We start from the raw sequence: 14,746 nt of genomic DNA, 5'->3' as shown, positions 1-14,746 counted from the left end.
TTTGAGACGTTTAAGATCGCAGACAGAGCAAGACAGGGAATATGATATCAAATATACAATGAACAGTTAGAAGGCATCAAGCCTACACAGTTCGTTACACTATTATATTTCAATGCAAAATAAGCTTAAAATGAATTTACTTGAAAAGATTCATCAAATATTCACAATACCTTGATAAGAAAGAGGAAAAACTAACATAGAGCAGCAGAGTGCTTCATGTCATATGATGTACTCGTGGTCTCAAGCCCCAAAACAAAAACACTGCAGTCTCTTCCAGACATACCAACATGCACCCTCTAGAGGCAAATAAAACAATGGCAGCAAATAATATTGGACCCATTTTTCCCCTCAAATGTTATTTTCCAGGAGCGACGGTCAGCCTGAGGGAGGCTAAATGTCATTGGCTGTGTCTAGAGGCTGCTGGATCTCAACAAGGCCACCGTGAACTGAAAGCTTTACTGATCTAATATTGTGTTTTGTTTTGTCTTTGATAAAGGTTCATGTCAATAGCTGGTTATACAGCCTTTAGCTTGTTCAGGTTGTTCCACCACAGCTTTTTAGGTAGCTCCACCCTTTTTAGTTTGTTAGCACCATGACACGATACACATTTTACAAGTTTACTGCCCCAAAATAGAGGCATCCATGTCCCTCCAACCATACAGGCAGTGAACTTGGCATCATACATGTGTATGAGTATGGTGTCTTTCTATATGTTAATGAAAGAAAGTCACCAATCCAAACTAATTCTTATTTTAATTTATTGAAAAATGTCATCTGTTTGACTAACATTCTGTTTGCTTTTAGCCAAATAGCTAATAACATAGCCAAAAGCACAGATGCTAAATAAAAAAAAGAAACATAACTTGCTTATATTCAATTTTGAAATGCTTGGCGGCAACAAGTGTGGCCAACAAGTGTGAAAATGACAAGGTGTGATTTCATGAGGAGTTGTATGGTTAATTAGTTAACTTTAAAGGTACTGGTGGGCGGATTCTTTTTACTTTTGTCTTACCTTTTGTCTTCATGCTACACTGAGCTAATTGCTAGCTAGCTGTGTCTTCATATTTAGGGTAAAGACAAGACACTGATATCAATCTTCTCCTCTAACTCTTGGAAAGAATGCATATAAGCGTATTTCCCTGAATGTTGAACCATTCCTTTAAGAAAAACAATTATGGGTATAGTTTATACACACACACACACACACACACACACACTTAACTTTCATTAAACACAATTACAACTGCGGCAGTCCACTGCTGCTGTCAGTTTGTTCTTGGTCTTTCACAAGAGAAAGCCAATGAACCATTACTGTCTGTTAGCAGGCTAGCTTTTGCAAGCTATTCCTGAGTGTTGTGAGCGCACAATCTCAGATAAGAGAGACAATTGTCAGGAGAGCAAAAACTTCCATTTAAGAGATGGTGCTTTCTCTCTACTGACGATCATTTTGCTTGCCAATGCACAGAAAGCGCAATGAGCTGAAAACAGGAGTGTGGGCGTACTCACATCTGTTTTTCTCTCTTTTCAGTTTTTGTTTCCCCTAAAGGTTTCTGGGATTTTTCTTTTATCTCTGTTACCCATATTAATCAACATTAACACTGCTGTGTTAGGCCGTGTTCTCTTTAGCTCTCTTTCTTTGTTGAACACAAAGTCAATTACCAGATGTAAAAATGAACATCTATAGCAACCGCTGTGACGCAAAACCAACCGCAGCTTACACTCAGCCATGCTCGGATGTGCTGCCTCGTTGTTTGTTCCTAAAAATAGGGAAGCAGGAGTCTTGAGTGCTTGAGTCCCATACTGCTGGTGTCAAGGTATTTTTTGGCATGTACAAAGATTTCTTATGACTGATTCTGTAAGGCAGATACACAAAACAGAGCGAGGTACAGGGCAAGGATGTGAAAAGGAATGAAATATGTGCAAGATGTGCAAGAGGCAGGAAGAAAGCGAGAGCAGAGTCTTCAGCATTTCTGAGAATATCACAGTGAGGAGACATGAGAGAAGCAAAGTTGAAAAGGCAGAATGTATAAGAGATACCGAAACTACCTAGCCAAAAAAAAAATAAAAAACAAAGACAGAGAGTAAGAGAGAAGTAGAAAGCTGTGTTACACAGAACAAGAGAAGCTGAGGAAGGGTGTAAGCTATAAAAAACACCATAGCTCAGTCCCCATCTGGGCAGCCATCTTGGGTGGCTAATTATGATGAGTTATTTGGTGCACTAGTGGGAGTTAGCGCCTCACCTGTATCCATTTAGGAAGGCCTCTCCACTGGAGACTGGGATGTCTCCTGTCAGCATCTTGAACGTGGTGGTTTTCCCAGCTCCGTTGATTCCGAGCAAACCAAAGCACTGATGGAGACAATGGGGAGGCCTCCGTTAGGAAAACAGTGTTTTGTAGATACAAGCCTCATTGTAAAACAGGAGACAATGGTGGCGGATGACGTTTCAAATATACTGTATGATTAGCTTTCTTTTGAATAAATAAGTTCCATTAACCCCTTTAATGACGTTTATCTACAGACTGTGTAAATATTTATTCACTGCATTCTATCAGAACTACACATTATCCAGCATTTACGTCTGGTTCAGCGTAGCAAAATAAGAAATTAATATATTTCTGTACACAAACAAAACAAACACTAAATCAACACGGCAGGCACACAGGAACAAATACTGTTAAAACCCCAGCATTCCCAACAGCATTTCTCCCTGCCTCTGTAAATTTCTACAACAAACACCACCCTTTCTCTGTCTTTTCTCCGTCATGCTGCACATTTGGCTTCCCTCCGGAGGGCATGCGGCAGGAAGTTGTCTCTGCGGAGCCCGGGCGGTCACGTGACCCGCCTTAGGTGCTCTGGCTCCGGCATAAATATTTGATTTCTGTCATTCATTGATCCCTGCTTGTTTGTGACCTATGCTTGTGAATGCATAGAAGCGGACTAAGCTTGATGTAAATAATGCATGGAAATGCAATGTGTGATCAGCAGAGCCCCGTGAATGGCAATATTCGACTGGCATTTACATTGGGCTTTGAGTAAACAGTGGAAGGGAGGATGGATACCGCAAAAAAGCCTGTGTGTGTAATGTGTAACATGTTATAATGAGTAAAGATCTATTACACTGACAGTACATCAATTTTACTTAAAGGTTCCTTCAAAAACTGTGTCAAAGTTGGCTTTCTTGTATTTGGTTAATTTAGTTTCCCGTTGCTAATTTACACGTGTATTGTGAATGTAAATATCACTGGGTCCTCATGTCTTCGCTTCACAGACTCCGTTGCTCTAGCAATGCTCTTCTGCTAGCCTTCTTGTGTGTTTTTAGCACACACATGCTTGGCAGTAGCATAATGGCAGAAAACAAACCCGATAAGGAGATTAGTGTTCCTCCTCACGCCTTCTCTAAGCGGCATTTGGAAGATATTTAGATTCGACTCAGTAAAAGACAAGACAGTGCCAAACACCAATTCAAATCTTCAAGTAATAATTGTAAACCGTAAACCAAAGCCCAGGCAGAGAATCTCTGCTCAATGCTCCCTGCTCTCATGTGGTATTATTTTGTAAATATTATCATAATTATTGTTGAATGTGTATAATTTAGTCAATTCATATCCACATTTTATCTTCACAGGCAACACAGAATGGGCTTTTCTGGTGAATTTTAAAAAGTAAACAAATGTGTAAATCCAAGAAAGTCCATAGTCTATAGGCTTGAAAAGGTGCTTGTGTGATTCAGCAGCATTTGGCTCACCTCTGCAGCAGGTACGCCCACACATAGCCTGTCCACAGCAGGGGTGCTCTTCCGAGAGTATACCTGCAGGGAGCAGACAATAAAATGAATCAACCAGCCAGCCAGAAGCAGAGGGAGAGAAGGCAAGAGGCAGGGAAGGCTGGGCAGCAGGAAGAGAGAAAGATAGCATGAGAAAATATGAAGCGATATAGCAGAGCAGCAGGGAAGAGTAGAGATGCGTAGAAGTAGGTGGGTAAAGGAGGGAGAGAGAAAGTGAAGGAAACAAATCTTAACAAGAAGGGATCATTTGCAACATTTAGAGCTGGCCAGATGGGAAGAGGTATTCAAAAAACACTTGCACAAGGGGGGTGGGGGACGTGAGCATTAGTATTTTTGGCTGCAGTGACAGTATTCATGAGGAAAACTGTCTCCACTTTGAGTACCACTTCAGAACCCTCAATAACCTTGTCAAGTCACCCAATATTTATGTATGGACACCAACTTTCGGTGCAGCTGCATTCAGTGGACTCAACATGCAGTGAAATGACATTACTGAAAAAAGCATGCTGTTCTTTACAAAATCTGTAAAACATGATGTAAGTAGATATCAAGTCTAAAAACCTACAGCCACACCAGGGATTGTGTATGCATGTGATGCTCATTACGCACTAGAAAACCAAATTGTTGGATAGATGAAGAGCGCAGAGACAACTTGGATTCTTGCCACAAGCAGCTCTCGGGCTTAGCTGTGCTTTGGGCTCAAGTGCTAAAGTAATGCTAGCATGCCTACAATTGCCATATTAAAATTGCATGCTACTACAATATTAATCACCACCTATTTAGGCCACTTTTTTGGGAAGTGGAACAAGCTTTAAACACAAACATTAACATATTATGAATGTGAGTGCTGGAGCATGTTAGCAGACGGCCCGCCTATTTACACATCCAGCAGACACAGAGCAACATTAGCATTTATTTGGAGTCGTGTGTCTGGCCACCTGATGAAGTCCAATATTCATTCTCCAAACGTATTGATGTTTAGCATTAATAAAATACAAAAGAGGCTGATGGGATTGGTTTAAGTAATATCCTGTTCTAAACTGAGGTGTTGGACCAGGTCAAATTCTGACTTGTTGGTGTTGCTACATGAAAAGTTATGGAATCGCATGAAGTCATGAATATTCATCGTCTGGTGACCATGAATATCTATACCAAATTTCAAGGCAGAGAAGCCATCCTTAAAGCTCCTCCCATGGCTAAAAATTAGACCCCATGAGGTGCAGAATCCAATCTCTATGGACCACATAGAGAACGTCTCACATTCTGATTGTGAGTCAGTATCCTGCAAAGATCATGGAGCGGCACTGGAAATGAGAAAGTGATTGATGTTTTTCACATCTCACTTGAAAACTTTCCATGCCGCATCCACATCCTCCCCCGCTGACCAGCCTCATCCACGCACGCTTGCTTTTAACTCTGCATTGTCAGACAATCTCACCAGAGGAGGTAAAGAAACCCCCACTTGAAGCAACATGATCTGTTACAATCTAAAAAAATACAGCCGGGCGAACATTCGACAAAATGAGGCATTTAGTGCATGAGGTGTTTTTCTACATCCAAGACTATGTTAGGGTTTGATATGATTTCAAAGTGGTTTGAAAGCAGTGTTGTCTTGCTGTACCACAGAAAGACAAGACAAGGCCTTTGTTGTGGATGCTGCATGTGACAGTCAAGACATTTAGCATTCAAAATCAAGGACAGCAATGTGTTCCTTTGAATTCTGAAAAAAGTGTTGGCTGGGTTTTCGATTTTTAAAAAGTTGAAAACATAGTTCTCGATGACTGCTGTGTGTGTGTTTACGTGCCTGTATGTGAGTGTCAGAGAGTGTACGTTCATTAAAACAGTATAGTGACGTTTCTCAGTATGAAGGATATATTTCCTGCACAGAATCTCAAGTAAACCAAATATCCACTATTAAAAACAGTCAACTGTCCCAGCTGCAGTCAGAATGCTACCAGGCAAATGTAAATTTAGAACTGCCACTTCAAGTTTGACAAACAATGTCATTGCATTTATTTCAGTTGGCACATCAAAAGCATTTGATAAAACAGGAGTTGCACTGATCCATTATTCTTTCAGTGCCATCTGGCAGCGGCACTCATCACTTATCGACCTGGTTACACATACTACTTTTTAGTGAAAATTTGCAGCGCTAAAGCAACATCAAAGCAGCAGATACATGTAAGGGGGGAAGGCAATTAAAGGACAAGTCCCCTCTGACTCGAGTGCCACAGCAGCTGGCATGATAAGCAATCAGATGAGACTGTTGAGACAGAATTTGATGGCGGCATTTGTACAAACCTAAAATACAACGTAGATTTAGTTTGGAAAATTAAAGACTCCGAATGCTGTATCTCAGGTAGTTAATCATGACACTTTATATAATACAGGACTAGGACTAGACAGCATTTGGTCTATTCATGCCACAATTGGTTCTTATGACAGTAAAGACAATATAAACACAATATAAAGATCATCCTCACATCTATTTGTAATTTCATGTCCTATTTGTGTGTTTATTTTCCACCTACATATATAAATATGTTTTTACCAAATCATATAATTTGTACTTCTTGAAATTAACTGAGCCACTCCACAATCTTTCCAAGAACCCTTGGCAACTGCAGAAGTACCCCTGGTTAGGACTCATTGTGCAAAGGGATGTATAATATTTTGATAAGAGAATGAAATGAAAAAAGTACCAAAGAATATAAATGACATTGTGAGAAAGTAAAAATCACAAATGAAAAAAAAAAAAAAAAAAAACCAACTGAGAAAATACAAGAAAAAAAACCAATGTTGTACACAGGGTTCTACAAGGCTGCAAATGGTTTTGTACCAGAAGATACATATAAATTCAATTAACATTCAAAGAGGCCCAGTTAGAGAAAATTTCCCGAAGCAAAGGTCCAGAACATCATAGTGACTAATGTGCCTCATCATTCAGTACTATAACGTATAGTTGTATCAGCATATAGGCCTTTTTTTAGTCAACAACTGACTGTCAAATCAAATAATATTTCAACAATATTTACGGTCAGTTTTCACATCAAACTGGAGGGATAATAAATAAAAGCTACTCAAATAATAAATTCTAAATTTAAGTAAACGTTTTTAAAATTATCTTAAAATATAGTGCTTAATTTCAGAAAAATAAAATAAAAAGTGTAGCTTGAAGTGACTGAAGTGCAATCTCAACCAATTTTTCCTCTTATGTACCACTTTCCTACTTTCTCTTGTTCAGTGAGAAACGTGAGCTCTGGCTAGGTTTGGAGATGTATGAGTATATGACTCAATGCTTTTCAAAATACACAGATTTGATTGGCTGAGCAGCATCACATTTTGTAACACATGCAATTGCTCTGTGACTTTCTTGTGCAGCTAAACCGGTACAGTAAATGCTAGAAAATCTGCGTGGGTTAAAACAATAATGCGCCGTCACAAAGTAGTGGTTCTCATTAATAAATCGGCTATAGGGTCGGGGATCAGGAGAGGACAGCGGCTGGTTCCGGACCTGGTCCGCCAATTAGTGACCTCTGATAAATAATTTGGTAGACAAAGGCAGCCCGTCTGTAACCCTACATAACAGCGCTCTTGTCAAATGAGTCTCATCTCAACCACTTATATGCCAGGAGCACATATTATCAGATAAGCGTACTTATAGTATGCCAAGGTGCCACTCATCACTCATTAGTCCCTCACTAGTCCTCAAACAGCTGTCACAAGGTTCTTTAAATCTTTCTCTGTCATCTTAGTGAGTGACTGGAAGGTTAAACTGACAGCACTGGGCCTGGAAAATGCTCACAGACAGACACACTTCCATTTCAGTCTCCATCGATTACAGTGCCGGCGCTAATGCAGCAACTAAGTGGAGGCTAGCAGGTGGGGCGCTCCTATTTAGAGCAACAGGAAAAGGAAGGGGAGGAGCAGGAATTTGACACATGATTGATGGCCTGTCAATCGCTTCAGAGGCATGCTTAGATTTATGACAGGGCTCAGCCTGTGGCGCACGGCCACCGAAGCCACACGCTCATTGATCAATTTGTTATCTACACCCCAAATGGATGGGGCACAGCTGTGGTGGGAGTCAATGAGGGCACGGCAGGAGGAATCCTGATGCCTTCTGCCACCGCGCTGCTGTTTTTGTGTGTTGATGGGCCACTGTCTCATCTCAGAGAAATATTATCAGCTATGAAGGTGTGTATGAACAATGGCTGCTTGTCAAGAGCAGACAACCTCAATCAAATGTAATCTAATATCTTACAATTTACAGTTCTAAAGCTGTCTTCATAGTAGTGATGTTGTGTTTTCACATGTTCACAGTGCTTTAAAAAAGTTCTCTCTACAAGGGAACGTTCTCTACTTCTTCTCCACACCTTTTCACCTTGCAAGATGATTTGTAATTCATTACCCTTCCAACTGTTTTACCCAGCGCTTGTTCGGTAATTACCCTAGGGAGTGTGCCTCACGTCTGTGAGCAATGAGTGAAAGATTATAAGTTATAGTGAGACTGAGAAAACCCAGGGAGTGAAGGAGTGGAGAAGGGTGGTAAGACGCAAAAGGGTGTTAGATCGTCCAGCTGTCGGCACTGGAGCTGCAAAGCAGGCTGCTGTGGTGACACTTCCTGCTGCCACGCCGCCCGCAGGGAGGGAACATCTGCCGATGGATGAAGCGTAAATCTCATCGGTGTTGAGGCACGCACCGTAGCACCACGCTCGACTTCACCTACCGCAACGGAGGGTAGGTCCAGAGCTGTATAGGAGTTCAACCCTTTACATCCCTAAGAATGCAATCCTCCTTGGGTTCTCATGCCTACTGCAGACTAGCCACCTGTCGCCCCATCTTGCCTTGCAAACCGAGTGGAGGAAAAAGCTTCCCCCTCCCCCCACACACATCCACATGTACAGATAAAGTCAAAAAGTGTAAGCTTTCAATAGTTTAGGATATAACTGGGGTTATTACTGGATAATGTCAGAAAACAGTAACATGAGGCCTCATCAGAGAGGTTAATGGCAGGAGAAAAAACACAGTGTTGTTTCTTTCGGTTTGTCTCTCTGAAAAGCTCTGAAAACGTTAGAGTAAAGAAATAGAACGAGAATAAGAGTAAAAATAAGAATAAAAAAAAAAAATTTATATATATATATATATATATATATATATATATATATATATATATATATATAAGGACTGGGCATTAACGCATTACTTAATTAACAATGACAATTACTGTTGATGTCCTATTTAGTAAACAGTAATAGATTCTGCAAACAGTTCAAGACAATTCAACTTCGGCAGTTGGCGGGCGTGTGCGTGAGGTGAGACTTGTCGCTACACCTTCTGCTCAACCGCTTCCCCTCACTCTGACAGGGACACTTGCTACTTAAAAAATAGACTGTTTCTGCTGCTCCCTGATAAAAGAAAAATGTTTCTGCTGATACCTGTTCAGAAAACCCCCAAGAAAACAGGACTCTGATGGTAACTTGTTTTAACAAGCCAGATAAAAGGTAATGCCCTGGCAGTGGCAAATAGCTTTGGTTTTAAATTTGACTTGATTACATTAATATTTAAGTTGAGATTTACAAGAAATATTTTATTGTTATTGTAAAGGGAATACTGCTGGCAAAAAGCACCTTATTTGTTTAAAGCGTTTGCAAACCACATGTTGTTGCACTTTTGTGTACATAGCAGTACATTTAAATTAAAAGTGCGCAATACACTACTTTAGAATTAATTTTTTCAATTTTGTGCATAACTATGCGATTAATAGCAAGAAAATCATGCAGTTAATCACGATGAAAAATTTTAATTGCTCAGCACTAATTTAGGATAGAATATAAATAATAAAATGGGTCCTAAAAATGTGTATATTGTGTGGATATTGGTCTGGTGTGTAGGAGATGTGTAGACATTACATAACTTTGTACAGGCTGGAATGCAAAATATCAAAATGTGCAGGGCAAAGATTCACAGAGGCCAGAGTCAGAGAACAAAGTTCACCATCCTAATGACCAGAGGGAAGAAGCTTTCTGAGCGTCTCTGTGCTGAACAATTAAAAACAATCTCACATTTTATAAAAGACAAAGGAGATACAAACCAATAAACTTATCAATCATTCTCTGACTAAAAAACATTAAAAGAACTGACTAAAAATCATAAAAGCATATCATGCACTATGTACCACAGTCAGAGCAATACTTTAGCAATAGCTCTGCAGAATACCTTAGTGAGGTCACAGATCCTCAGAAGGTCGTTCTGGGCCTTGCCTTCATAAACCCGCTTACGCTCCCGGGCAACATCGATATCCTCTTCCTCTGCAGATAACGACTTCCCCGAAATAAGCCTGGCGGAGAGAAGTCAACCACAGTTGGCATAACACCCTTCATTAAAATTAACATGAACTCGCATGACAAATTATCTCGGTCAAAGTTTAAGCTCAGTGAAACAATCTCTGCAATTTTCACAAATAGTAAGAGCCACAGGCAGTAGTTTCCATGGCAACCTTGCTTTTGGAGTAATCACTCAGGCAAACAAAAACAAAAATAAATTTAAAAAATCGAGTAATATTTGCCAGACAGATTCACGCTGCAACAGATGTTTTTTTTTTATAAAAATGAATATGAAGTACATAAAAAATTAAAATGGGGGAGTAGAGGAAGGAATGGCTTGTCTGACTGAAACAAATACTGGATGAAAATACACAACTTTCCTGAAAACACAAACAACAGTAAGTAACACAAGGTCACTTTCAGATAGAGAGAAACTTTTTTTGGCCAGGATTTTGAGTTAATTCACTCCTTTACCTTGGTTTGCAGAAGAACTTATACTGGATGAGAATTGTGAGGGCAAACATGACAACTCCCTGGATAACCATGGCGCAAAGGTTCTTTCCCACCATTTCCCAGCTGAGTGGGTCCTTAAAACGGTCTTCTCCTGATTGGATGGGGGGAAAATGAGTTAAAAACTGGAAAAATGATAATAAATAATAAAGTCAATACACACAGGAAAAAAAGTTAAGTAATAAATGCATTAATGCTGTGTGTGTCATTTCATGTTGTTTTCCAGCTCTTATCTACAAGCTTAGGGGATGATTTTGCAGAAACATTGTCAAAACAAAAAGGAATTGCCAGATGTGTTTTTTCTTTCATGGACAGCCAAATACATCATCTTTGTCAAAAGTTAGCGGAGAGCTGGCACGTGTCAGCTCTTTGAAGTGTTTTTGAGACATATTCATTGGTGAAAGCCAACAGTTTAAAATGCCACTTAGCCTTAAAAATAAAATATGTACTTTCCCTGTTGAAGCCTCTTTTGGCTAATGAACACATAAGTAAGCCGTTGACAGCCCCCCCCCCCCTCACTCTAATAATTTCTAACTCTGCCCTCTCTTTTTCCTGCCTCTCACAGCTTCTGCAGCCCATGAGCCCGAGGGGGCAGAGTAAGGAGACAAGGAAAACGAAAGCGCTTTCAGTCTCATTCTCTTGTAAATAGCCCCTCTCCACAAAAGCCCTTTAAGGTTGTGATTGCTTTTCTTCCCCTGCTCTCCGTCACCACCGCAAATGATTCCTCAAACTGCTATTTCCTCCTCCATCTGTCTACATATAAGTCTCCTCTTCCTCTCTGATGTGCCTCTTTGGCTTTTGATGGCCCCCTCAACCTCGACTCCACCTGTACAACCCAGGCCCCCTCTTCTCCCTTTCTCTTGTCTAAATTTATCACATGTAGAGAGAAGAGCTCTTGAGGCGCTGTGTCACTGGTCAAACATTTTCCTAGATGATGGCATGTTGAAATAGCATTTTCAACGTAATAGTGTAGTGTCATTTTAAAGGGATGGCCTGTTGTTTCAGTGTTGTTTTAGGGTCTAATACATGGGGAAGAGAAATTAAGCTGTTTTATATTCAAAGGTACCCTGTGGAGTAGTGTAGGAATGGATAAATGTAGCAATGCATGTGCACAAGCATAATGCACGAGTATGCGGGTTATGAAATGCACATTCCTGCCAGTGTTTTCACACTATTCCAGAAGAAATGCAGCAATGCACCAGGATAAGCATAAGACTGCTAGCAGGTAAACATAGATTTCCCAAAGATTGGCTTTGCAGTTGTTTTATTGCAAGGATACATGCAATGGGGAATATTTAGAAAGGGTTTCTGGTCCTTTTAATGTGCTACACAGTCAAATTGTGTTTGTCCTTACTTAGGAAAGGACAGCACTGAGGTTTTGTGCTGGTAAACGCAGACGTAAAAACCGCTGTGCTTTCTTTAAAAACTCAGACACAGGATGAGAGGCTGACGGTTGAAATTGTTATTGCACTGGTCTTTGCTAAGCAACACAAATTTAAAAAATGCAAAAACCTGTTATTTTGACACAAATTTACCTTTTAGTTTCCTCGATTTGCCTATTTTCCCTGACTTTAAATGGCGTAGATCAGCTCCATTCCAGTGTGATGTGACTGAAGCAGGCGGTAACACTTATTAAGTAAGCTGTTATTATTAGTCTATTTTTATTATTTGTTTACAGAAGTAATCTTGTCAAAGGAGTGGCAAGTTTTAATCAAAATCAAGCGGCTTGTACTGCTTGCACAACTCATTTAATCACTGAACAAATCAGATCATTTAACTAATATTTGCTCACAGACAGCCTTCCTCTTGCAGTATAAGAAAATACTTGCATTTCCAAATGTGTTTCTTTTATTCAAAATTTAAAGTTCAGCAGCAGAAAATGCTGTCAAAAAGGCCCGACATCACGTCTTTACTAAATCAGATCCAATCCAAATCAGTTTTTAAACGAAAATGATCTCCGTCCACACCAGCGTTTCAGAACTGATCTCCGTCTTTATTAAAACGACTGAAAACATAAAGTGGCCTTTCACGTACACTGGGCCAGTGTAAACATGAAGCGTATGGTCTACTCTTTTTCGGCCAAAGAAGAAAGTACTACTAGAGATGAAAAACCACACCAGATTTTTTATTGCATGGACCGACAAAGAGGTGGAACTGTTACTGAGAGTAGCACGGGAGTCCAAAGCGATAGTGGCGGCAGAAAAGAGACCGGGAGTCGTCGCAAAGTAAATACGGCGAAATGCACACTGTACAAGTAAATAAGAGTTATTTGCACAATATTTTAATAAAAATACTAAAAACTAAAACACTGTCAGTAGCATTGTGTTTTTGCTTTGCATGACTGATAAGACCCAATCAGGAAGCCAAATGTGAGTGTCTGCTTCAGTCTTCCTTTTTTGACCGTTGGCACTAAAACGCTACCCTGGAGTTTTAAAACAAAACGGGGTCAGCAGCATTTTTTTTTTCTTCTCCCTTTTAGGTCTGAGGATTCTGTGTTTTAGTCCGGACTGGAGGTGCACACGTAGCAAAAGTTCTCCGTTTAAAAACGAACACATAGTAGTGTGGATGTGGCCTCAGTGAATAACCCTGCTTCGTAAATATCTCCCCAAGTTGTCTATGAAGATTCTCAGTCATCCAGGTCATAGTTATCCAACGAAGGTTAAAATAAAGGGCAACTGGACTTGGTTGAAGATCTTCAACCAAGTCCAGTTGCCCTTGATTTTAACCTTCGTTGGATATCTCCCCAAGTGTTCTGCTGAATGACAATAAATGTTTGTTTAGAAGAAAACTCCACAGGGCGCCTTTAAAGTACAGACCTGTACATTCACATTCTGCTGAAATCATGTTGTAAGATATATTTTAGAACAAAATAAGTGCACGCAGGTAAACAGGTAGGTATATAGACAGGCAGGTAGGTGTATTACAGTCCTGCATCAGCCACAGAAAAAGGATTGTTTTCATTTTTTTGCAGAGCATTTGATTTATTGATTACTGTTGGGATGTTAAAACTTATTTCAACAAAAATAGGAGAAAAAAAACAATCTGAAATAAATTGCCTTTCCTAACATTACTGTTACACGAAGTTAAATATTAAGATGAGTATTTTCTTCTCAAGGACTACTTGATATGCTGATAGTGGTGGTGGCCTCTTACCAAAACCGCTCAAGAGGGTGGCCATTGCCTGGTTCTTAGCCATGTCAATTAGCCCTCTGCCCAGACAGAAATGTGGGAATATCAGCAGCACCTGCTTCACTATGTTGTTGATGCGGGAGACATTCTGTAACACATGGAAAATGCACACAATCACACACACAAGATACAAATTGGTGGCAGATAAATGCTTTGAATATTTAAGCCCTGACTGGGAATTAGCAAGTACAAGCCCAATATGATGCCTCGCCGCCTTGAATCAGCAGGGCCAGCGGCGTGAGAGGTTTGGAAGACAGCGTGTAGCGCCCTGACGCAAACGTGGATAATTAACATCCTGCACTCCATTTGCATGCTGAGCGCTGGTGTGTTGCAGGGCTCCAAGTGGCACGCCGAGGGAGCATGGAGCATCTAAGTTCAGCTACCTCCTTGATGCTGTAATTTAGCAGACGTTAGGGAACATACTGTGCGATAAGTGAGGGAGCACACGTACAGTATGTGTAAACACAAACTGATGAGGTGGTGCTCAGGTAAGCAGATGTTCATCATAACTACAGTAAGGGTAGAAGGAGCACCCGGAGACCAAAGAGACGCAGCTGAAAAATAACGAAGTGTGCGAACACCTCCTCTCTGTGTGTCTGCCTCGTTTCTTTCTTCTGATACCGTATACAAGAACAAAGAGACAGATACATTCAAACGCAAAGCCAAAGCATATTGTTTCACTGTTTCACAGAGCATACACAAAAAAGCCAGTCTTATCTTGACAGGGCATTTCCTAGCTGCAACTCGTCTTTCTCCCCAAAAATTGCACTGTCCCTTTCTTCCTCCCTTTCCTCCTGCCTGAGGCTACGATTCAATGACGGCCCAGTGAAGCACAAAAGAAATACTTAAATAAATGAAGACACAATGGCTGGGGCTGTAACAAACTGGCTGAAATAAGGAAGTTCGGGGGGGGGGGGGGGGGGGGGGAAAAAAATTG

General features: G+C 40.5%; 1 protein-coding gene across 9 annotated transcripts in view; it reads right to left on the bottom strand.

The window, feature by feature from the left end:
• LOC123980590 (phospholipid-transporting ATPase ABCA1-like) overlaps positions 1-14,746 on the bottom strand; it is a 202,869-nt gene that overhangs the window by 24,260 nt on the left and 163,863 nt on the right. For all 9 annotated transcript variants that reach the window (XM_046065044.1, XM_046065046.1, XM_046065045.1 and 6 more), the window contains 5 exons: positions 13,774-13,897; positions 10,585-10,714; positions 10,004-10,124; positions 3,746-3,808; positions 2,241-2,347 (listed from right to left, as the gene is read on the bottom strand). In XM_046065044.1, coding sequence (XP_045921000.1) covers positions 2,241-2,347; positions 3,746-3,808; positions 10,004-10,124; positions 10,585-10,714; positions 13,774-13,897 — 545 coding nt within the window. The remainder of the gene's footprint in view (positions 1-2,240; positions 2,348-3,745; positions 3,809-10,003; positions 10,125-10,584; positions 10,715-13,773; positions 13,898-14,746) is intronic.

Source organism: Micropterus dolomieu, linkage group LG12 (genome assembly GCF_021292245.1).
Source record: "Micropterus dolomieu isolate WLL.071019.BEF.003 ecotype Adirondacks linkage group LG12, ASM2129224v1, whole genome shotgun sequence".
In the NCBI taxonomy this organism is placed as follows: Eukaryota; Metazoa; Chordata; class Actinopteri; order Centrarchiformes; family Centrarchidae; genus Micropterus; species Micropterus dolomieu.
This window is presented reverse-complemented; position numbering and strand designations above follow the sequence as displayed.